Below are 23,236 nucleotides of genomic sequence, written 5' to 3'. Positions count from 1 at the left end.
GAAACGCCGTTTACCTTCCCGCCGGAGTGGTACCTATTTATCTACTTGCACTTTGAGGTGCTTTCGAACTGCTAGGTTGGCAGGAGCAGGGACTGAGCAACGGGAGCTCACCTCGTTGTGGGGATTCGAACCACCGACCTTCTGATCGGCAAGTCCTAGGCTCTGCGGTTTAACCCACAGCGCCACCCGCGTCCCCTCTGCAGCTTAGGTCCAAGCTAATTCTTTTATTGTAGAGTTGGAAGGGACTGTGAGCATCACCCAGTCCAGCTCTCTAAAATGCAGGAATCTTTTGCCCTAAGTGGGTTTCGAATCCACAACCCTGAGATTAAGAGTTTCATGCTCACATAGGAGAGGGCCTTCTCCGTGGCTGCTTCCACACTCGGGAACTCTTTCCCCAGAAAAGCCAGACTGGCTCCTTCCTTGTTGTCCTTCTGCAGGCAGTCATAGACCTCCTTGTTCCAACATGCATTTGGGAACGGACTGCTTTTAGTGAAAAGGCTGTGCTGTTGCTTTTTTAACTGTAATCACTTGGATGGTTTTAATAGACTTTTAGTGTGTGTGTGTGTGTGTGTGTGTGTGTGTGTGTGTAGTTTTTTTTTTTTTTTTTCAATAAATTTTTATTGAGTTTTCAAATTTTTAAAAGGCAGACAGACTTATAAAAACAAAACAAAAACATACATAATTGCATAACCTTACTTTCATTACCTTCTTTCATTGACTTCCCCGCACCCCCCTTCCCACATTCCAGTTTCATTAATTATCTCAGCAAGTTATTTGCTCTCCTCCCTTAAATGTCTCATCCTTTCTTAAAATTTGTCACTTATGCTTGACCCAATTTGAACTTATCCAGTTTTACACAATAAATCTTTTCTCTAAGTACGGCCTAAATTCTTCTCCCATGAATTCCTTCCTTCACATATTGCATCAAAAAATCATAATATAGCAGTTCTAAATCTCAGATTTTAACTATTCTCCTCTCCCCTCCTGCCCTGCCCCGGTTTCTGTCCCTTCCCAAACCAATGTCCCAATAGATTGGCTGCTTTAGCCCGGGTTTCTCACATCAGAGGCTCTTAAGCCCCAGTTAGTCTCTCTCCACCAATTTTGTTGGTAATCCATTTTGTTGGCCCTCTCTTCTTGAAGAGGTTCTGTCACCAGCCTCTCATTTTTTCCTCCTTCCAATTCAATAAGTTTCAGTTTCTGCTCAGGACCACTCAGTCTCTCATACTCCTGCTTGATGAAAAAGCCCCAATCATACTTGTTTACTCTTATATAGTCCAATATTCCAGTTATTCTGGGGACTTCTTCCTTTGTCTTTCTCTCCTTTTGCAGATTTGTAATCCACTTGTCGTTTTCTTTGTTTCCTTTGTTCCCAGAGGTTGCAGGCTTTTGGTTGGTTTTTTCCACCTGAAGTTCCTCTCCTTCTTCTTCTTCTTTTTCCCCCCGCTCCAAAGTTATCTCCTTCTCTGCAGCTGCAGAATTTCTTTCCATCAACTTTGTATCATTAGCAGAGTTGCTCAGTTCCAAACCGAAAGTCTCCAGTTGTTTACTTATTGTGGTACTTTGCTCTTGTAAAGTTCCCACGAGAAAAAACATCCTTTCAATCTCTGCCCATAGTTTCCCTTCTGCAGCCATTGCAATGTCTTTAGTTCCCTCCAGGGGGATTTCCATCATGATTCTATTCCAACAATCCGTTTCTTTGTAGCTCCCAGCCACTTTATTATTCCCAGTCACTTTGTTTCAAAAAGGTCAATTTTAATGTAGCTTTTTTAGTCCGAAAAAGTACCAATAACACAGTCCCAAGTCTTTGCCTTCCGTTTGACAGCTCTTTTGACAGCTGTCAAACTCTTTATTCTTTTTCCTCGGGCTCTCACGCAGGGCGCTCCCGGGTCCAAGGGGGGGGATTACCAGGAGAAAAGGAAACTTTCAAAATTCTGCTCTTTTCCACTCCAGCACAATAACTTTGTCATCCAATTCGTGAGAGTTATCTATTTAAAGCCAAAGTCTTTCCGCCTTAGTACTCCTCTCTTTGCTTTGAATCTTTCTGTGGGGGGGGGGGGGTGCGGACTTCCTTTTAACACACCCCCGATCGTACTCAATTTTAGGTATAAAAACTTTTAATGCCAAAATTCCCTTCTACTCACGGGTTATTTGTTTCAGTCCAAATTTCAGGAAGAAAGATAGCGCTCTCCGGTCATGGCTCGCGGCTTCGCTCCGCCAAGGCAGCGATCGACTCTCAGCACCACGCCACTCTCCGGTCCACTCCGTAGCCTTTAAAAAGGCTCTTCGCGGGTCAGGGAGGGCGATTAAGGTGCCCACCGAGTCACCATGTCCGCAGGCTTCCGCGCCTGCGGTTTCTAAGGGTCCCCGTGTCGCCGGCACGGCAAGACCCGTCCTTAGCGGAGCCGATTCCCTCCGGAGCTCGGAGGGAATCCGCCATTACCCGTTCGCGCTATCCCGGAAGTCGTGTGTGTGTGTAGTTTTAATTCTATCAGTGCTCGCTTTTAAATGAATGGCTTACACCAATGCTTTTTATTTTATTTATTTTTTATATTTATACCCCGCCCTTCCTGGTTCAGATGCAACAAAAACAGTATAAAATGTGAATAACAATAAATTCAGAATTCAAAAATCAATTTAGGGGGGAAATCCATCCAATAAACATTAGATGATCAGGGCTAGCTGGCTAAATTGGTCCTACTTGGGCCAGTGAGGAGGCCAGGGGAGAACTAGCTGTGGGGTCTCAGAGTGGGTAATCTTCATAAAAGGGGAGGGGGAGGGAAGGGAAATAAAAGATCAGACTGAATTAAAATTAAAGGCCAGGCGGAATAGCTCTGTCTTACAGGCCCTGCGGAAGGAGGTTAAATCCTGCAGGGCTCTGGTCTCATGGGACAGAGCATTCCACCAGGTCGGAGCCATCACTGAGAAGGCCCTGGCCCTGGTGGAGGATAATCTGACTTCCTTAGGGCCCAGGACCTCTAAACTATGATTATTCATGGACCTTAAGGTCCTCTGCGGGGCATACTAATAGAGGCTGCTCTTTAGTTGTTCTTTTTCTTTAATCTGTAAGCCACCTTGTGTTCCTGTCAGAGAGGCAATGTGTAAATATGTATCATGACAATCATCTTTTCTCAAATGGCATGAATGCTGTGCTCTGCCTGACTGTTGTCCTGGATCACAGAGCTGAAGGGAAGGGCTGCAATATCAAGGGGGCACTGGGTAGGGTTTCCCCCACCCCTTCTGCATTGCTCGAGGGTTTTGTATGCAACCTTGGAGATCATTTGGCCGAGTGGGGGGTGTGTGCATCAACCTGGAATACAAAAATCAAATTAAAGCTCTCAGTAAAGCCTGTTTGCTGGGGGCTTCTAATTTGGAAACAGCTGGTTGATGCAGATTAAAAGACTTGTTTCTGAGACTTTGTTAACCATGATTCCCTGGGAGTCTTGTCTCGTTGAACTCAACTTTTTTGAAGTCGTCAGCGCCGTTCGTCTGCTGTAGGCCCAGAGGTGGCAATTCTTGCCCAGTGAGCCCAGGCACCAAGATGCCTTGGGATGTCAACAGAGTAGAGCTCGCCACTTTCACGCCAGCATTTTGTATATGTGAGCATTGTAACTGCTCACTTGGCACAGACAAATGTCAAATGGTGTAGCTAGTGAGAAGGGAGGAAGGAGTTCTTGGGCTGCTGCCACACACAAGCAGCCACAAACAGCTTGAGTACCAGACAGGCTGCTTTCCTGCTCCTTGGTGGTGCGAGTTTTCAGTGCTGTGGACATGGCTGTCTGTCCTTTTGCATCTATAGTTTCAAAGGCTGGGAGAGTCAGCTGCGCAACAAGAAGAGGAATGACTTTGGACTTTAGATGGAAGCAGGGAGGACGTGGGGGTGGAATGAACCTGCGAAGGAACAGTGCACACCCTGTTTAGGGAAGCTTTTAATGTTTAATAGGTTACTGTATTTTAATATCCTGTTGGAAGCCACCCAGAGTGGCTGGGGAAACCATGTGTGTATGTATGTATGTATGTATGTATGTATAAATATTATTATTATTATTATTATTCCAAGCTCCTTGTGTAATGTCTGAAACCACCTTCCACTTCCCAGGGGTAGTGGAAGGAAGTGAGGAAAGAGAGAGCATTACTGCGGCCTTAGTTTGTACAAAGGTGCAGTAACATTTCATGCCAGGCCTAGGAACCTAGAATCCTGGAATAGGGACCCCAGGGTCATCTAGTCCAACCCCCTGCAATGCAGGAATTTCAACAAAAGCATCCATGACAGATGGCCATCCAACCTCTGCTTAAAAACCTCCAAGGAAGGAGAGCCCACAACCTCCTGAGGTTTCACTGTTGAACAGCTCTTACTGTCAGAATCTCCTTTCTTGTTAACTTGAATCCATTGATTCGAGTCCTACCTTCCAGAGCAGGAGAAAACAAGCTTGTTCCCTTTTCTGTGTGACAGCCCTTGAGATATTTGAAGATGGCTTTCATATCTCCTCTCACTCTCCTCTTTTCCAGGCTAAACATACCCAACGCCTTCAACCATTCCTCATCAGGCTTGGTTTCCAGACCCTTGATCATCTTGGTCTCCCTCCTCTGCACACATTCCAGCTTGTCAACATCCTTCTTAATTTGTGGCACCCATAACTGGACACAATATTCCAAGTGTGGTCTGACCAAGGCAGAAATGAGTGGTACTATTACTTCCTTTGATCTGGACACTATACTTCTGTTGATGCAGCCTAGAATAGCATTAGCTTTTTTTGCTGCAGCATCACACTGTGGACTCATGTTCAGCTTGTGGTCTATTAAGACCCCTAGATCTTTCCCGCATGTACTGCTAGTAAGCCAGGTGTCCCCCATCATCTTATTACTAAGGGGCTGCGTATCAGAAGACAAGGAAGAGGAACCGAAACATTAGCAGACAGATTTGGAGAGGAACTAGGGCTAGAATGGGCTGGCTCTCTTAAATTCTATGTGCACCCAATTATTTAGATTTATGCAAGAGCAAGACTGACTTATTTCCCATTCTCCACGAACACAAAAACCCAGATCCACCGGCTCATATTGAAATGTTTATTAAGATTGAACTGTAGAACAATGGATTGAACACATGTAAATGTGAAATAGTGGTTTGTTTGTTTTTCTCTTTTAAACTCTACATTCAGCCATTTCTATCCATAAATGGGTGGGTGTGGGGGGAAATTACAAAGAGACCAAAAGTGCAGAACAGTTAAACTGTTTCTCATGCAACAAGTCTTTACCTTGAAAACCAGAAAAAGAAAGCTCTGTGTCAAAATCAAATCCCAGAACATTCTGCCATCTAATCCACTCAGACACATTCATCGGTCACATTTCTTATTTATCCCTTTTTCCTCGTTAAACTCGAAACATTTATGTGTTTAACACACACTTATAAACATTGCTAAACTCAGCAAGAGCTAGTATACTGCCCCAACTTAATAAGTTGATAAACAAGAAGTTGTCATATGGCCAGTTCACAATGGAACTAAATATATATATTTACTTATATTTTTTTTCATTAAGAGATGCCTATACGCAGCTTTTCACTAGGGGAGGCATTTATTTTATTTTAATATTCAAGCTGGCCATTTGGCTACCAAGAAGGTTTCAGGCCCATGTTGCAGGAGAAATTCAACAACAACTACAAAGTACACAGCGTAGGAAAGATCAGATGATCAAATTGTATTACCCAGGAGGAGGTCATGCTTCTATCAAATTTAAAAACAAAACAGAACTAAAAGTCAATGCTAACTCGGGTGATGGCCAAGCCGGACAGAGCTGAGATTTTCTGGGTTCTAATTTTATGAAATTAGACACTTGACACTTGATCAATGAAGTTAGCTATTTTGTGACCAGAAGAAGAAAAGGAGTTTACATTGTCATCCCCCCCCCCCCCGAGTTTTATTTACCTGGGCGCTTTTCATAGGAAGTTAATTTACTGGCAACTATATGAAAAATGCATAACCTCTACAATGCCCCTTCTGTTTATCAGAAAGCAACATGGTATGCATGCCCTGTTCTCTTACACATCAGACGAGGATGCCTGAAAGACCTACCAGGTATCATTTTGTAACTCCAGGATGATTCCTCAAATTATTGCATCAGAGCTTTTAGGTGCACGTGGAGAGAAATTTACTGAATCTTAAGAGAGATGTGTTTAGAAGGAATTCCAGCTGCTTTTGCTTGTTCCACAGCTATGTATAGTGAGAGAATTTGCAGTGGTTGGAATTCTCCCTCTTAGGCAACTGTTTGTTTTTCCCCAAAAGATACCGGAGCCCTCGGGCAGTGGATTTAGTCTTTGCTCTCGTAGAGCAGATCTGGAAACGGATCATAAAAACGCCCTTGATCAAATGTGGTCTGGTCTACAAACTGTGCAGAAGCATCTTCACAGCTTCTAGCAAAGACCACCTTGAACACGCGCAGAGAATTTGCACAGCATGTTTTCCGCACCCAGGAATTATTCCGGCAACTTGAAAAAACAAAACCAGCACCTTAGGGCTAGTCTACCTGTCAGAAGTTGCTGAAAGGAAGAATTCATCCCATCTAAGGTCCAAGTGTCACCTGACTCTTGAATTAAAGCCAAACCATCTCCCCCTCTGAATTTAACTGCCACAAGGAAGTTGTGCATGTAAGAACTCTATGCTCCTGGAATTCATGTGGGTGTCTCCGAGACCCTTCCTCAATAAAATAAAATAAAATGGGGGCATAAACAAGTGTTTCAGCAGAAGACACATCCTCAGTAAAACTTTTTATTATGGGAGCAACATGAACCACAGAACTCTGGGTAGATAATATCTGCTTCTTTTTGTTCCGTTTTGCAAATGGCATTCCTCCCTCAATGCAGTCTTAAAAACCTTGTAGCTTGGCTGTTTAAATGACAAAACCTGCACGTTTAAGAATCCATAGTTAGGAGAAGACACACACAGGTGAAATTTGGTATCCTTTTCTTTCTTCCTTCCCAAGTCACTCTCCCCCATTTCTGTGCAATATTTTTTGTGTCTTGTTACATTTATTTGGCCTATTAACTGGGGGGGACGGGGGACACAAGGGATATCTGCAAATGAATAAAAACCAAATAACTCCACCCCCCCACAAAAAGACACTTCAGGTACTCAAAAGTTGCTACATGTGCTTATGCGGGGAGTCATGCAAGATTTCGGGTTGTGTAAGAAGCAACGAATGGATCTAAGTCAGAGCTGATTGCATCTTGCTAGCAGACAGAAGGAAAGAGCAGGGAACACCATGTTTCAATGTACAGTGACAACAGCAGCAAAACGAGGCCCAACCCGTTCCGTTTTAATTAATCCTTAACCAGGCCCAACCCCTTTTCATTTTTAAAATAAAGAAAAAAGCATTCCAGCGACTGAATGGCGAAAAGGTGGGACCAGAAGAATGCCAGGCGCGCAGGTGAGCTCCCAGAATTGAGCTGCAAATAAGAAATACTCTGCTGGGTTTTAGTTATCATGCTCTGTTTTGGGGTGGAGTGATGGGTCAAGATTTGGCTTTGCAGCCTAACAGCTTCACTTCCCCCTCCCTCTGCAGCACGAGAGTGCCTTAAAATGGGTACCGAAAGCCGCCTTTAAAGATGGCACAAATCAGACCGAGTGGCACTAACTTGCCTTTCAAGATTATGACTCCATGCAGTCAGATGAGGTTATTTGCCACTCTCATGATATGGTCTGATTCTGGATTGCAGACCAGAAATTGCAGCTCTTCTGCCGCAGCCTTCTCAAATGGGTTTCAGCAGAATGAATTCAAAATTGGAACTCAGGGCAGTTGATGCTATCCTCCCGTATCCTGGCTAAGATTTGCCTTCTGGAAAATCCAGCCTAGGGACCCTTCGCCGGAGGTTTCATCCATAGGAACCGACAAGGAGGAAGAAAAGGAAACAGACATTCCCGGCAGAGACAAGATGGTGATGGGGCAAGCCTCATTCACCGGTCCTTTAAAGAGAGCTTTCTTATCCTCCACTTTCATGGAATGGCCGAAAGTAAAAAGCACACTGAAAAATCACACGGGTCTTCCAATCTCCCGACAGCCTCGTCTCCTAAGACAGAAAGAGGAGGATCAGTCACCCACATGGTGTGGTTGGGAATCTTGAAGAAAGCCTGGCTGACGGAATAGGCAGGGGGAAGACCAGAGTATCAAAAAGAGTATTTGGGTTCAAATCCCCACGTGCAAATCAGGAGGAAGAGGTTATTGCTTTTCTCTCCACAAGCCGTCATAAATATACAAGCTTGAAGTCCAGCTGGATATTGCCACAGGAAATCAATTCGTGTGATTTCTTTTTTAAAAAAAAAGATTACATATAACCCTATCAAGCCCTACAAAGTCCAATAAATGCTGCCCGCGAGACCAGATATCTGATGGCAACTACAGAAGATTTTCAGGTTGTTAAACGTGTCTGTGAGCCAGACACTCCACAAAGATTTGGTTGAAGGTGCGACGTCTCAAAATCAGCGAGCGAAATGTCCCATTCTAACAGTATGCTTTGTAAGAGACAGATGAAAGAATGAGACGTGTGTGCTCATGATGTAAAAAACTCAGCGGCTGACGCTTCTCCTAAAGAACCCTGGAAATGGTGGGGTTGTTGGGATGTGGGGAATTCAGAGACCCCTAAGCCAAAACCAGACCTACAATTCCAGAGTGTGTTGGCCTTAGCTCTGCCTCATGCCTTCCTATGGCATGTCTAAACAGCTTTCACAGCCGGCAAAGGAAGCATACCGATAGCTCCCTCTACCTTTCCAAAATCAAGACGTTTCCCAATTCAGTTCTGCTCAATTGAATTTGAACTTCAGCATCTGAAGAAGGCAAATAGGAACGATGATGATCCCGTGCTGGGATTTAATGAGTCGGCACCAAGACACTAAATGCATCTACAAAGAGGAAAACACGACTGGCTCCCAGACAGAATTTGGGGCTTGCTCTTTCCACCTTGGCTCTGGGCTCATCGAGGCTCATTTGCTCCGAGTTCTTTGCATCTCTCGACAGACAGCAGCACGTCTTGGAGGCTGCAGTTCAGAAGCCCTAAAGAGTAAATTCTAGAGCGCAGGAAGGGAAATGCTATTCAGAATTCTATGGCATAAATGTTGAGGAGGGTTTAAGCCCTGCTACAAGGCTAAATCTCTCGTTTGCCCATGTTCTCTTCACAAGGGTCCAAAAGATCAGAAAGTTCACCAAGACCTGCCCATTTTCTCCTGGCACTACAATGCATGATCAAGTTTCAGATTCCGGCAGAGCCAACAGTGACGCGAAAATTGTGACCCCGCAACTGCAGAGCTGGTCAGAAAGCGAGTGTTCGTAGGAACCAAGGAATTGCCAGGAAGCCTCCAAATTTTGACGTGCTCTTCTAAAAATAAGCTTTTGAGTCCTCTGAAAAGAAAGCTTTTTCCTTTTTGGAAAATAAACACTTGCCTTCCTCATCCTCAATAATTCAGGCAGAACAAGGCGGAGTGAAAGGGGGGGGGGAGAGCTTTCAAGGAAAAGAAATGCCAGGGCCGAATGGGTGACCTTCAAACTGCATCAAGGGGAGAGATCCAACTGAGGCGTTTGAGAGTCTTCCCTTTTCGCCTCCTCTTCAAAGCGTAAGGCAGGATTTTTGCCGCAAGTGGCAGCTTCCTATTTTTACACGCTTTCAAGAGCGATGAAGTGGGGTCCTCGTAGAACAAGGTGCAATTTACGCAGAGAACAGCTATCTCAAATTAATGTCGTGGAGTAGTTTTTCAAAAAATAAAGAAGTCGTATGTGTAGTGAAAGAAGACTTTCCGTTTAGGTGGAGAGCGAGGGCTCTCTTGGCTACAAGCTCCTGAAAGGTTTTCCTTTTTCTCCCCCTGCCCCCCCCCAATAACTGGATTGCTTAAGTAGTCTTATACTGTGGTCTGAAAAGAAGTTTCAAACAAAATGCACCAAATAGTTGTCTTTTTTTTTGGAGGGGTGGGGGACCTGAGGGGGACCTCAGACATTTAAAAAACAGTTTGTGAAACCCTGTATATAAAATGAGCATTCATGAAATCCTCGTGGCCTCTAAAAAGCCTATGCAAACCCTGTCTACCCCCCCCCCCGCCCACCTACAGAGGTAAAAATATGTAAATTGATGGAGAGCTAAGAAACAAACAGGAGATGCCATCAAACTACCCAGAGATGCCAGCCAGGCGATTTCCATTTCAGCTATGTCAAACATACATAACAATTGACAATTCAAGTAATTTATTAAAAACTGCTTTTCATTCTGAAATATATAGATAAGATAGGATTTTTGCTTTCGAATTGCTATACTTGCAGCATGGTTCGAGGCATGCATTTTAAATAGGTGAGTTTGAGGCAGCAGAAATCTCTCGCAAGAGCAGCCTGGGTTCACTGCGGTTTCAGCCTGCAAACCAGCTGCGGCCTCTTTTGGCTCCCATTGCTTGCAAGGCGCAAGGGGAACGTGCAAGGAGAAGCCCCCCCCCCCCCCCATTTCTAAAGAGAAGGACCTTCTAGGCTGGCTGTTCTTAAGGACATCCTCTAACAGGCTGTCGATCCCCAGCAATGACACTTGGCTTGGTATGAGAGCCTGGCTTACCCGACAACCTGCTATGTGTGTTACTGCTATTGTCCTGGACCCGGAATTTGGGAGTTGGGAGGGGAGGGAGTCTGGGTTGAAAGGACGTGGGGAAACAGCTTAGTAAGACTCCGGCATACCTAGGAATAAAGTTACAGCATTTTCTAAAAAAAATAATAATGGTGAATTTTGTTTTCTTTAAGGCCCAAAGCTGTTTCAAGATACATTTTCCTTTTTTAAAACAACAACAACAATAACAACACACGCAACACACACGCACTCTCTCTCTCTTTCTCTCCAGGCTGCAGTTATCAAGAGGTAGGCCTTTGGTTTACGCTTGCGGGAGCGAGACTACCTTTCGAAACTCTCCGCTATCGCAATTTCCAGCCCAGAAGTTCAGAAAAAAGTGCAATCGACGACCCCCTTTCTAAACAAAGGGGAAGCTCACAGCCCGTCTGCAGAAACTGACAGCGGGGAATCCGCGTCCCCATTAGCAGCTTCGTCACAAAGGAGATGATTGGCTTTCAAGCGCCACCAAAAGATGAAAAGAAAAATAAGTCAAATTCTGACCGGCTCGCCGATCAAAACAGGTCGCAGAATGTCCCACTGGTGCTCCTTAGAGCTACACATGTCGCCTCCCACCGTCCCGAGGCCAGCCGAAAGTCCCTCCCGACCACCGAAACATCGCCATCTCTGCGGTGAAGAGATCACACTCGAGGAATCCTTGGCAAGCAACAGTCGGCGGGGACGGGTGCTCCAAACAGCTTGAATCAAAACAAAATAATAATAATAAAATAAAGCGACAGCAATTCTTGCAGTAACTGATGCAATACGTCCAAGGGAAGTCGGGGGTGGGGAATACTTAGTAGTAATTGCACGGAAAAATAATGAAATCCAGACTATGGTTCAAGGGGGGGGAGGAACATAAAGCAGAGAACCGCGGCTGTCAGCCTAATAAAAATGGCATCAGTTTTAAAATACACCATCCTACTGAACTTGCAAGGTCTGAAGGAGTCGGAACAAAAAAACAGAAAACTTTTCTGCAAAAGCCACAGCCAGAATTGCTTTCGTTTTTAATTACAGTTTTTAAAAATGGTGGTGTTGGTGGAAGGGAAATAAACAGTCCAAATGGGTAATTTGAGAATTTTGAAAAACCGCCACGAGGTCTTACAAAGCAAACCACGCAAGAACGTTTTCCTGCCCATCGATAAAAGTCACCTTGGAAACGTGTTTTCTCGCCATTAAAAATACCTCTAAGAAAGGAGATTTTTCTGGATTGTAGAGAAAGCAATCAGCATCAAAGCTACCTATTCAAGGCTACCCTAAGACTATGGAATTTCATCTACATTTTTGCATGAAAGAACCATTTCAATCCGATGCTGCAGCAAGGATGTCCTTGGAAAAGTTCATTCTGCTTTGTGAGAACGTCCCGATTCGTGCACCTGGAATGGCTTGGAATGTGTGCAAATGGCGGCGGTTCGCTCAAACGACCGACTCGTTTTCCACTTCTGTCGCGGAGGCTTCTTTCCGAGAGAGCTTGATCACGGTCGGCTTCTCCCCATCCGCGTCGCCGCCGCTCTCGGCCGCCTCGGGAGGCGCCAGGCCTTTCTGCTCTTCCTTCGGGCTCTCGCCGACGTCGGGGTAAATCACCAGGAACGTGGCCGTCAGGAAGCCCAGGAAAGACCCTACCGACGCCACCATGGGTATGACCCGCACGGTGCCCACGGCATCCACCACTCCTCCCAGCGCAGAGGCCACTAGGATCTGGGAGATGTAGACTTGGCAGGACAAGATGGCGCAGTCTATGCCAAAACCTCGCTTTGAGTTCCCAGGGCTATGGTGGATATACTGAAAGAGAAAGGGACAGGAGATGCTATCAACAAAATGGGGAATCGGGTAGCAGAGTACACGTCGCGTTGCAGTATCTGAAGCAGCTTGCTTTGGGGACTGACACTCTTGGGACAAGTCCTCTACGTCTGTGGTCAGGCACTGCAAAGAGGTGGAGGGAACGTTCTTTCATATGTGGTGGACTTGTAAAAGAGTACAGTCATACCTCGGCTTGAAGTTGCTTCAGGTTGAGCACTTTTGGGTTGCGCTCCGCGGCGACCCGGAAGTAACGGAATGCGTTACTTCTGGATTTCGCCGCTCGCACAGACGCTCAAAATGATGCCACATGCATGCGCGGAAGCGGCGAATCACGACCCGTGCATGCGCAGACGTGGGTTGCGTTGACTTCAGGATGCGAACGGGGCTCCAGAACGGATCCAGTTCGTATCCAGAGGTACCACTGTACTGGGAACTAATCTATAATGAATGGGGGGGCGGGGAGGAAATGTTTAAAGTTACTTTTCCAAAAAACCCAGAGTGCTTTCTGTTGGGGACAATTCAGAACGAAATTCCCAAGTGTCAAAAAAAGAAGAAGGTTATTTATGTATGCAACTACTGCAGCCTGTGTTCTGTTAGCCCCAAAATGGAAAACAAGCAAGGTCCCTACTGAAGAAGAATGGCAACTTAAGTTGACGGAATATGCACAGCTTGCAGATTTAACATATGGAAGTAGAGAACAAGAAGAACATACGTTTAGAGAAGATTGGAAAACGTTTATTGAATATATGGGGGGAGCTGTGCACACCTGAAAAGGTTGGAAGCATTAAGATAAATTTGACAGTGTAAATAAGGTTTGATGGATGTATTGATTGAATACTGAATGGTTTAGTTTTTGTAAAATATGCAGGAAGCTATGATATGAAAAATGAACCATGGAAGGAGAAGAATGGAAGTCATTGATATTTTAATGATGTTAAAATGAGTATTTTAAACTGTGTAACAGAATATATGTTTGTATATGTATATGTATATGTATATGTATATGTATATGTATATGTATATGTATATGTATGAGGAACTGGCAATCCTCGGGCCAAAAGCAGCCTGAAGTGCTGCTTGCTGGATACTGGGCTTTCCAGCTGCAAACTACAATTTGACGGGCTTGTCTCCCTCTCTTCCCATTCCCTGAAGGCTCTCCAGAGCTTAAAGGCTGACTCTGCAGGTCTGTGTATGCCGTGGGATGCCTTCAAAGCATCAAACCCCCTTTGTGCTGGCTGGGCCTGATGGGAAATGTAGTCCAAGACACCTGGTCAGGGAAGGCTGCAGCAGACAGCGGCTGGGCTGGATGGATCTGGGGTCTGACTTCATCCGTCCATTTGGTTCTTGCCCAACTCACGTTCCCCAACACCCGGCCCACGGCCACCTACCTGCTTGATGTCGTGATACTGCCCTAGAAGGGCGTAGGGGCAGTAGGATATACTCATGGAAACGATGCCCATGGAGCTGATCATGATCATGGCGACGTAGACATTGGGGAACATGGCCATCACTGCCGTGCCAATGGAGAAGCCCAGAGTGCCCAGGATGTAGATCACTCGGATGCTGAGGTCGTAGTTGTCCAAGTATTTCTGAAGCAAGGCTGCAGAAAGGAGGCCAAGCGTGTCACCATTAGAGAAAAGCGCCCCGCGCTCTAGTTGCAATTAGCTACCCAACTCTCCCTCATTAAAGCACTTCATGGCCGGGGCCTTCCTCGGCTAACTTCCCCTGCACAGTCCCCTTCCTCGATTCTCTTATCTGTCAGCCACACACGGCTTCTCTGGTCTGGGGTGCACAGAGTTTCAGCTGCCGGTGCAAAACCTCTTACCTGAACACACAGCTGCAGTAGCGGCATAGATGACCAAACCCCAACAGCCCATCTGAACGCCGGCATTGTAGGCATGCAGTTCGGTGGAATTCGAAGGGGCCTGCAGTGAAGCAATAGAGCAGGAGTCAGCAAACTTTTCCAGCAGGGGCCAGTCCACTGTCCCTCAGACCTTGTGGGGGGCCGAACTATATTTTTTTGGGGGAATGAACAAATCCCTAAGCCCCACAAATAACCCAGAGATGCATTTTAAATAAAAGGACACATTCTACTCATGTAAAAACAAGCTGATTCCTGGACCGTCCGCAGGCTGGATTTAGAAGGCGACTGGCCCAGATCTGGCCCCCAGGCCTTAGTTTGCCTACCCATGCAATAAAGATTTAAGCAAAGGCCACACTATGAACAAGAGCATGGAAGTGTCAATGTTTGCACTTCTCTTCCTAAACGCGGCAGCTAAAAAAGCCAATGCAATTCTGGGCTGCATCAATAGGAGTATAGCATCTAGATGAAGGGAAGTAATAGTGCCACTGTATTCTGCTCTGGTCAGACCTCACCTGGAGTACTGTGTCCAGTTCTGGGCACCACAGTTCAAGAAGGACACTGACAAACTGGAACGTGTCCAGAGGAGGGCAACCAAAATGGTCAAAGGCCTGGAAATGATGCCTTATGAGGAACGGCTAAGGGAGCTGGGCATGTTTAGCCTGGAGAAGAGGAGGTTAAGGGGTGATATGATAGCCATGTTCAAATATATAAAAGGATGTCATATAGAGGAGGGAGAAAGGTTGTTTTCTGCTGCTCCAGAGAAGCGGACACGGAGCAAATGGATCCAAACTACAAGAAAGAAGATTCCACCTAAACATTAGGAAGAACTTCCTGACAGTGAGAGCTGTTCGACAGTGGAATTTGCTGCCAAGGAGTGTGGTGGAGTCTCCTTCTTTGGAAGTCTTTTAGCAGAGGCTTGACAACCATATGTCAGGAGTGCTCTGATGGTGTTTCCTGCTTGGCAGGGGGTTGGACTCGATGGCCCTTGTGGTCTATTCCAACTCTATGATTCTATGATTCCTAGCCAAAGATTGATTGATTGGTTGGTTTTATTAAATTTGCATACAGCCCTTCATCCAGATATCTCAGGGCGGCTCAAAACATAAAAACATTAAACCGATTATAGAAACAAGAAAGAAAGAAACATCCCTCCCCAATATATTTAAAAGGACACAGAATATTAATCAGCCAAAGGCCTGTTTGAAGAGGAACATTTTCGCATGGTCCCTAAAAATCTAATGAAGGTGCCAGGCGAGTCTCCCTGGGGAGAGCATTCCACAAACGGGGAGCCACAGCAGAAAAGGCCTGCTCTCGTGTCGCTGGTCTCTGAACCTCTTGTGGAGGAGGCACACAAGAATGGCCTCAGAAGACAATTGCAGGGTCCAGGCTGGTTCCTATAGGGAGAGGCGCTCCTTGAGGAATTCTGGTCCTGAAGCATTTAAGGCTTTACGGGTCAAAACCAGAACTTTGAATTGGGCCCGGAAACGAATCGGCAGCCAGTGCAATTGGGCCAGGATTTACACTTTCGCTTATTCATCTAGCTTATTTTCAACCTACGTTACAAAGAAAGATTCTCGAGAAACTTGGAACGATAAAAGGAGTGAAACCAAAACCAAATCGGCCATAAAGCAATACAGTTTTAGGCCACAGAGAACCAAACTTTAAAAGCCTGGAGGCGACACCCCAAGGCAAATGGTGATGAAAAAACCTGGGACCACAACAAACCTGGGAAATTTCTTTGCAGCGCCCTCTGCTTGGGCTGAGCTAATTTGCAGAGCGATGCGAAATATCTATGGAGTAGAGGAGTGACTCAGTAAGTAGAACACGTGGCGGAGGCAAGCTTTGCGACTCACCTTGGGGTCGCCGTTGAAAATGACCTGCCCCATGAAGTCGGTGTAGAACACGGCTTCGGCGATGATGGAGAACCAGGTCAAGAGGTGGCAGACGCAGAGGCGCAGGAGCTCCTGGGGCATCTTCAGCATGGACAGCCACAGGAGCCGGACGGTCGTTTCGGTCTCGCCTTCCTCGCTCTCGGTGTCGCCGCTGGAGTTGGTGGTTCCGCTCTGGTTCCTGTGCCGGCACCTCTGCCGCTGCCTCTTCTGCATGTCGTAGATGTCGTTCATGCTCCGTGAAGACTTGATCAGCACGATGGCGTTGGCCCGCCGGAAGCGGTAGCGGTGGGAGCCGATCTTGCCGTAGTAGGAGAAGGTGTGGGAAGGCTGCCGGTAGAACATGTGCTTGCGCCTGCGCATGGAGTTGGAGGTGCTCGACTGCTTCATGCCGATCCTGGCGTGCCCGTTCAGGAGGTCTTTTGGTAGGGAGCCGTTGCTGTTCGGGGCTTTGGCTTCGTTCAAGTGATTATCAAGTAACATGTCCTCCTCCTTCTCGTTCTCCCTGAGGAAAGCAGACAGGCGGTTGAATTTGGACTTCATGTACTCCTGGCTGGCGCTGTGCGGGGTGTTGGGGAAGGAGGAGTCCTGGAAGATGGAAGGCTCGATTTCGTGGAGGAAAAGCAGCTCGGATTCCATCTCCAAGGTGGCGTCGGGCATGTGCAGGACAGAGTCGCTCTTGCTGCGGACAATGTCCACGTCCAGGAAGTCCATGTTGAGGTCCTGCTCAGACTGCACCTCGTCCCGGTACATGGAGCTCCTGTAATGGTCTTCCTCGCTGATGACGTTCAGGCGGCTCAGGGGAGGGAGGCTGCCGCTCAGCTTGACGCTCGAAAGGGTGTCGGCCTCGTCGTCGATCCTGTCCTGCTGGGGGTTGTATTGCTCCTCCTCGATGCTGCAAAGGTGGAGGACGACGGAGACGGAGAAGATGATGGCGGCAAAGAAGAAGAGGACTTGCTCCTGGGAGACGAAGATGACCCCGAAGAACGTCTGCATCCAGTCGAGGCCTCCCAGCATGTAGCCGATGGCCCCTCCGAGACCTAAGGAAGGAGAGATGGGCAAAAAGTTATGCGCTGGCTGCTTTGTGAAAAGGCTGGGAACCACGCAAGTGGGCGAGGCAGCGGTGCCTCCTATCTGGCTGGTACATAAAAGAGGAGAAAGGTCTTCCTTTTTGGAATCCATCAACCATGGGGGCACAGATTCCGCATCCTGTAACAGTAGCTCCATAAATATGATGTAGTTAATTTGTTTAGTTCAGCTGAGAACTGCAGCTTGCCAAACAGACAGACCTTGCTTCTGGCACAGCTGCGGACAAATGAATGGAGCCGAAAGCAGTCATTTCAGCGATCAAGCCAAGCCAGGGTTTCAGGTTGACCATGGTTTGGAACCCAAAGCGTGGTTTGAACTTCCAGCCATACAGTAAAGCCAGGAGCCTTTTTCTCTCAAGTTTCCTTCAAACCAAAGCTTCTTTGCTTTGCTTTGCTTTGCTAGCTGATCAACCCCCCCCCCCCCAAGAACTCTGGTGACAGTTGGCTTTCCTTAACCATGGTTTGGTTTCATCTCAACTGAGCCACCTTGGGAAACAGGGTACAATCTTAAAAGGGAAGCGCTGTTGGAAGTTTAAGTATGCTCTTCTATGGAATAAATTGAAATAAAAATTATTTAAGGGACACAGGAAGCTGCCTTATACGGAGTCAGACCCATATGGAGTCTAGCACTGTACTGTCCCACACTGACTGGCAGCAGCTTTTTGTAGTTCCAGGTAGGAGACATTCCCAAGCCATACTTGGAGATGCCTGGGACAGAAGCTGGGGCAGGTGTCCTTACAGAAAACAATAGACAGAACCACATACCAGCTGAGAAGGCGTGGATGTTGAGCGCCATGTCCTGTTCCTCGCTGTCCACCACGTCCAGCAGATAGGCCCGGATCGGCCCCTCCGTCGCATCAGCGCAGAAATCCAAGACCACCACCCCCAGCACAGTGAGAACGATGCCGATGGGCTGCTTGTCTGGGACATCTCCGATGGCCAGGCCTGGCAGGAAAGAAGAGCAAAGAAAACAAGGAGGGCGTTTTCTCTCTCTCCGTTACTCTTTTCCTCGTAAAGAACCGACCCAAGAACAAAATAACAGTCCTTTTTATTATTAAGGAAACAAACGGATCTCCTTAATGGATCGGCTGCCAAGACGAACTGCTGGAATTATCCCTTGGCCGCTCTGGCTGGGCATTTCAACCCTGTGGCATGGGTTAGGCCAGGGCTGGTTTGAGGGCTTGTTTTGCCTCGGTCTACTATACCTGAAGGAGCGTCCCCACCACCATCGTTCTGCCCAGACAATGAGGTCCAGTGCCAAGGGCCTTCTGGCGGTTCCCTCGCTGCGAGAAGCCAAGTTACAGGGAACCAGGCAGAGGGCCTTCTCGGTAGTGGCACCCACCCATAGCTGATAACTTTTCCCTTTTCTTGCAAAGAATCCTATTCGGAATAAGGGAATTTCCCTTAAAAAAAGGGAACCGTTGACGGCTATGCACACGCCCTGTGGAACGCCCTCCCACCAGATGTCAAAGAGAACAACTACCACCAGACTTTTAGAAGACATCTGAAGGCAGCCCTGTTTAGGAAAGCTTTTAATGTTTGATGCATTACTGTATTTCAATATTTTGTTGGAAGCCGCCCAGAGTGGCTGGGGAAGCCCAGGCAGATGGGCGTGGTATAAATAATAAATAATAAATTATTATTATTTATTATTATAAATAGGACAGATACAATGCGTTTCTGATAAGCACATTTTTATATTGCCTTGGGAGCTCTCGGTTACCTGCTTCTTCCCTTGTCAGACAAAAGTTGGCCGAGAAGGTCAGCCCAGGTTAAGGTGGTGTTTGAAAATTTTATTATGCAATTTGTGGGAGGTGGGGGGGGGGGGGACGGACCGAAACAGAAAAAGGAGGAAGTAATGAAATGTGCTTGGCTACAACAGCACCACAGAGTGAGGAATGTACTCTTTTAAAAAGAGTACATTCTTTTAATGTACTCTTTTAAAAAATCCCAGAGCTGCCAAGATTTGAAGCGTTTGCTGGGGGGCGAGAGGGGCTTTTAAAATAACACGTTTTGCTTGTCCTCGATTGCAGGCAAAGCCCTAAATGTTCTAGTGGGGTAGATCGAATGTTCGTGGGCTGAACCACCTCAGAGAGATCAGAGCTTGCAGGCTTTCTAAGTTCAGAGCGGGAGGAAGTGCTTCAAGTCAAGCAGGGGAGAGAGACTGTGAGCTCTGCATTCAGAAGCTGCGAGGGGCAATACCTGGCACCTCCGGGCAGGGCTGGGAAAGACCCTAGATCAGTGCAGAGACACAGCCTTTCCCTGCAGAGGACAGCTTCGTAAGTTCCAACACATTCGCTTTCCATAAGCTTTGGGAGCCTATTTTACAAAGCGTGAGCACTTGATGCTGCTCCTGTCCTCAGGATGAGAATGGCACAGAAGCGGGGGAACTAACTGTTTTCCAAATTTGGAAAATTTGGTTGTTGTTGTTTAGTTGTGTCTGACTCTTCATGACCCCATGGATGAGAGCACGCCAAGCACTCCTGTCTTCCACTGCCTCCCGCAGTTTGCTCAAACTCATGTTGGTAGCTTTGAGAACACTGTCCCACCATCTTGTCCTCTGTCGTCCCCTTCTCCTTGTCTTCTCTTCTCATGAGGTGGCCAAAGTCTTGGAGCCTCAGCTTCAGGATCTGTCCTTCCAGTGAGCACTCAGGGCTGATTTCCTTCAGAATGGAGAGGTTTGTTCTTCTTGCAGTCCATGGGACTCTCAAGAGTCTCCTCCAGCACCAGAATTTAAAAGCATCAATTCTTCGGTGATCAGCCTTCTTATATTCTGCTTTTCCTCCAAGTATAGAGTTTTCCTCCTCCCCCTTTTATCCTCACAACAAGCTGGGTGTGTGTGGGTGTGTGTACTGTTTTGTTTAGTTCTTGTTTTTATTGTGTTACTTGTGTTTTTATCTTGCCTTATTATCCTGCGAACCACCCTGAGATCTACAGGTGAAGGGTGGTATACTACTACTACTACTACTACTACTACTTTAGGCTTAGAGTGTGTGACTGGCTCAAGCGCAGCCAGTGAGCTTCATGGCCGAATGGGGATTTGAGAAGATCAAACATGTCCATTCTTAAGGAAATCAGCCCTGAGTGCTCACTGGAAGGACAGATCTTGAAGCTGTGGCTCCAATACTTTGGCCACCTCATGAGAAGAGTAGACTCCCTGGAAAAGACCCTGGTGTTGGGAAAGATGGAGGGCACACGGAGAAGGGGATGACAGAGGGCGAGATGGTTGGACAGTGTTCTCGAAGCTACCAGCATGAGTTTGACCAAACTGCGGGAGGCAGTGGAAGACAGGAGTACCTGGCATGCTCTAGTCCATGGGGTCACAAAGAGTCGGACACGACTAAACGACTAAACAACAACAACTCTTAAGCACTGCACCACCTTGGCTAATACCCAGCAAATGTGAAGAGTTGCCAACAGAGTTCGCCTTAGGCTGAATCCCCAAAGAAGGTAAATTCCCAGCTTCTATTGTTTCCCCAGAGTGTTGCTCTAACAGCGCCGACAGAGATGAAGGAAAGAGTTATTCTTCCCCCTTTTAGTCATTTGATAAACAATTTTTAGATCTTGCCGTGTTCTCCCCCCCCCCCCAGCCTAAGAACAGAACAAGAAAAAGCGAAACGATCTTTTTGTCCTTCTCCCCCCCCCTTTTCAAATAATGCTGGAAACAGGATATGTTTGCCAGATATGCATTAAAGGGAAATCAGAGCACAACAGGAAACATTTCCCTGTGAACAGGTTCCTACAGTTTTCCCATGCCAAGAGCTGCAGTCGTTTCAGACCTGCTAGGATTTTGCTGGTAACCACTGAATCGGTGGGAAGGTGAACTTGCAAATGCAGCCACCACAAGCCATCACGATAAGCCCGGCTGTCACTTCTGATGAGAAGAAACAGAGGCCAAGGCACTGAAATTAACAAGCCTGAGTAAGTAGGACTAATGCTGGATACCACCCAAGCAAATTAAGACAACTTTACTTTCTGCAGCTTGTTCCAGTCACAGAATTCAGGTGCTCGGAGGCAAAATCCCACAGCATTTCTGCAATTAATGCTTTTTTAGCTGGCTGCAGAGTGCGGTCCTTTGCTGCTTATTTGAGCAGACAGCACAGTGACCCAAGAATACCCCGATTTACCTATAATGGAGCCGTTCAGGAAAAGGGCAACTCCAAAGAGAACACCAATGCAGAGGGCAAGGATAAAAGGCCGCCGGCGGCCCCAGCTGAGAGTACAGCGGTCACTAGCTGAACCTATTAGAGGAGTGAAGATCAAGCCCAGGATTGGGCTGAGGAACCAAGTGAGGCTGTAGTACTGTTCAGGAAGACCTAAAAGACAGAGAATTCAAGAGGGTTATTGGTTACATTTTGGAAAGCAAACATCTTCAACTCAACACAGGACCCCCCCAGGCTAGCCAATGCTGTTGTAGGTTTAAGAAATGCAGTCAACCAGGCAAACGCTGGCCTGGTTCAGATGCAACAGGAAACCATGGTTTCCTGTTACAAGATTATGGTTGAATGACACTTGCGCTTGCACTCTCCTTTTGGGTCCACGAAAAGGAGATCACAAGCATCTGCTTCTGCTGTTAAACAAACCACAGTTCCCCGCTGCATCCAACCTCAGGGAACTGCGGTTTGTAAGTAGTGAACAAGCCAGGATATGAAACCATGGTTTACGCCTTGCTTGTTTTCACTGACTAGTGCACACCCATGACCCCACTGGGAAATAAGAATGGAAACGTACAGATCAAATGTGGAAATCCGCGCTAAATAAATATAACTAAACATTAGGGGAACAAGGGAATGCAACAGCTGAGGATGGGGAACATTTGGAAAGAAATAATCTTTGAGGGATCAGGAGTTCTACGAGGTTAACAGCATAATGGTGCCGCTTGTGTGCGTGCCACCAATGCAGAGTTAGAATCATAGAATCGCAGCATCTTAGAGTTGCAAGGGACACCAAAGGTCATCTAATCCAACCCTCTGCAGTGCAGGAACCTCAGCTAAAGCATCCACGACAGATGGCCACCCAACCTCTGCTTAAAAACCTCCCAGGAAGGAGAGCCTACCATCTCTCGTGGGAGTCTGTTCCATTGCTGAACAGCTCTTACTGTTGGAAAGTTCTTCCAAATGTTTTCAACACTTTTAAAAAATAAATTATTTAATCATTTTTTTCGATACAAACAACAACCGCAAAAGACACTACAACAAAATCCATAATAACAATAACACAATTGACTGCACCCTTTTAACAATATTTTCCCACCTCTCTCTCCTCCCCCCACTTCCCACTATCCGCCTTATCGTTTAAATATTCATTCCAGATTTCTTCATATTTATCCATTCTTAATTTGCGCTGACATGTAATTTGTTCATATGCAGCTAATCTGTCCATATTATCAATCCATGTGCTCAATGGAATCTTTTTGCGGCTCTTCCAATTCATCAAAACAAGTTTTTTTTGCTTCTAATATAGCATGGTGCATCCATTATTTTTGACCCCTTGAAATCTCCCATGTATCCGGAATATAATTTAGAATTAAATTCATTTCCCCTAAATAACAATTTCTTTTTATTACTCTTACTCTAAATAGTTCACCCAGTGTTGATAAATCTTCTCCCTAAAGAGGCGGAGCGCCAGTAGAGCATTTGCCTTGCAGGTAGAAGCTTCCAGGTTCAACCCCCAGTATCTGCAGGTAGACCTGGAAACAGACACCTGCTTGAAACCCCAGAAAAACGGCTGCCACTCAGTGCAGAGTGGAGCTAGATGGACCAAGGATAAGGCCCCTTCCTATGTTTCTATGGATGTGGGGTAGTGGGTTTTCTACCTGCTGGCCTCCACTCACACTCTCCTTGCATATTTGCAAATACAGCATATCTTAAAGGTAAAGGGACCCCTGACCATTATTAGGTCCAGTCGTGACCGACTCTGGGGTTGCGGCGCTCATCTCGCTTTATTGGCCGAGGGAGCCGGCGTACAGCTTCCGGGT

The 23,236-nt window shown here is 46.5% G+C and overlaps 1 protein-coding gene across 2 annotated transcripts in view; it reads right to left on the bottom strand.

Annotated features, from left to right (window-relative positions):
* Window positions 1–5,050: 5,050 nt before the first annotated feature.
* SLC45A4 (solute carrier family 45 member 4) overlaps window positions 5,051–23,236 on the bottom strand; it is a 90,366-nt gene continuing 72,180 nt past the window's right edge. For both annotated transcript variants that reach the window (XM_028736066.2, XM_028736069.2), the window contains 6 exons: window positions 21,387–21,575; window positions 18,025–18,204; window positions 16,136–17,211; window positions 14,244–14,343; window positions 13,807–14,018; window positions 5,051–12,400 (listed from right to left, as the gene is read on the bottom strand). In XM_028736066.2, coding sequence (XP_028591899.1) covers window positions 12,035–12,400; window positions 13,807–14,018; window positions 14,244–14,343; window positions 16,136–17,211; window positions 18,025–18,204; window positions 21,387–21,575 — 2,123 coding nt within the window. In that variant the 3' untranslated portion in view covers window positions 5,051–12,034. The remainder of the gene's footprint in view (window positions 12,401–13,806; window positions 14,019–14,243; window positions 14,344–16,135; window positions 17,212–18,024; window positions 18,205–21,386; window positions 21,576–23,236) is intronic.

Source organism: Podarcis muralis, chromosome 8 (genome assembly GCF_964188315.1).
Source record: "Podarcis muralis chromosome 8, rPodMur119.hap1.1, whole genome shotgun sequence".
Classification (NCBI taxonomy): Eukaryota; Metazoa; Chordata; class Lepidosauria; order Squamata; family Lacertidae; genus Podarcis; species Podarcis muralis.
Note: the sequence above shows the minus strand (reverse complement) of the source record. Positions and strands in the feature narration are given on the sequence as shown.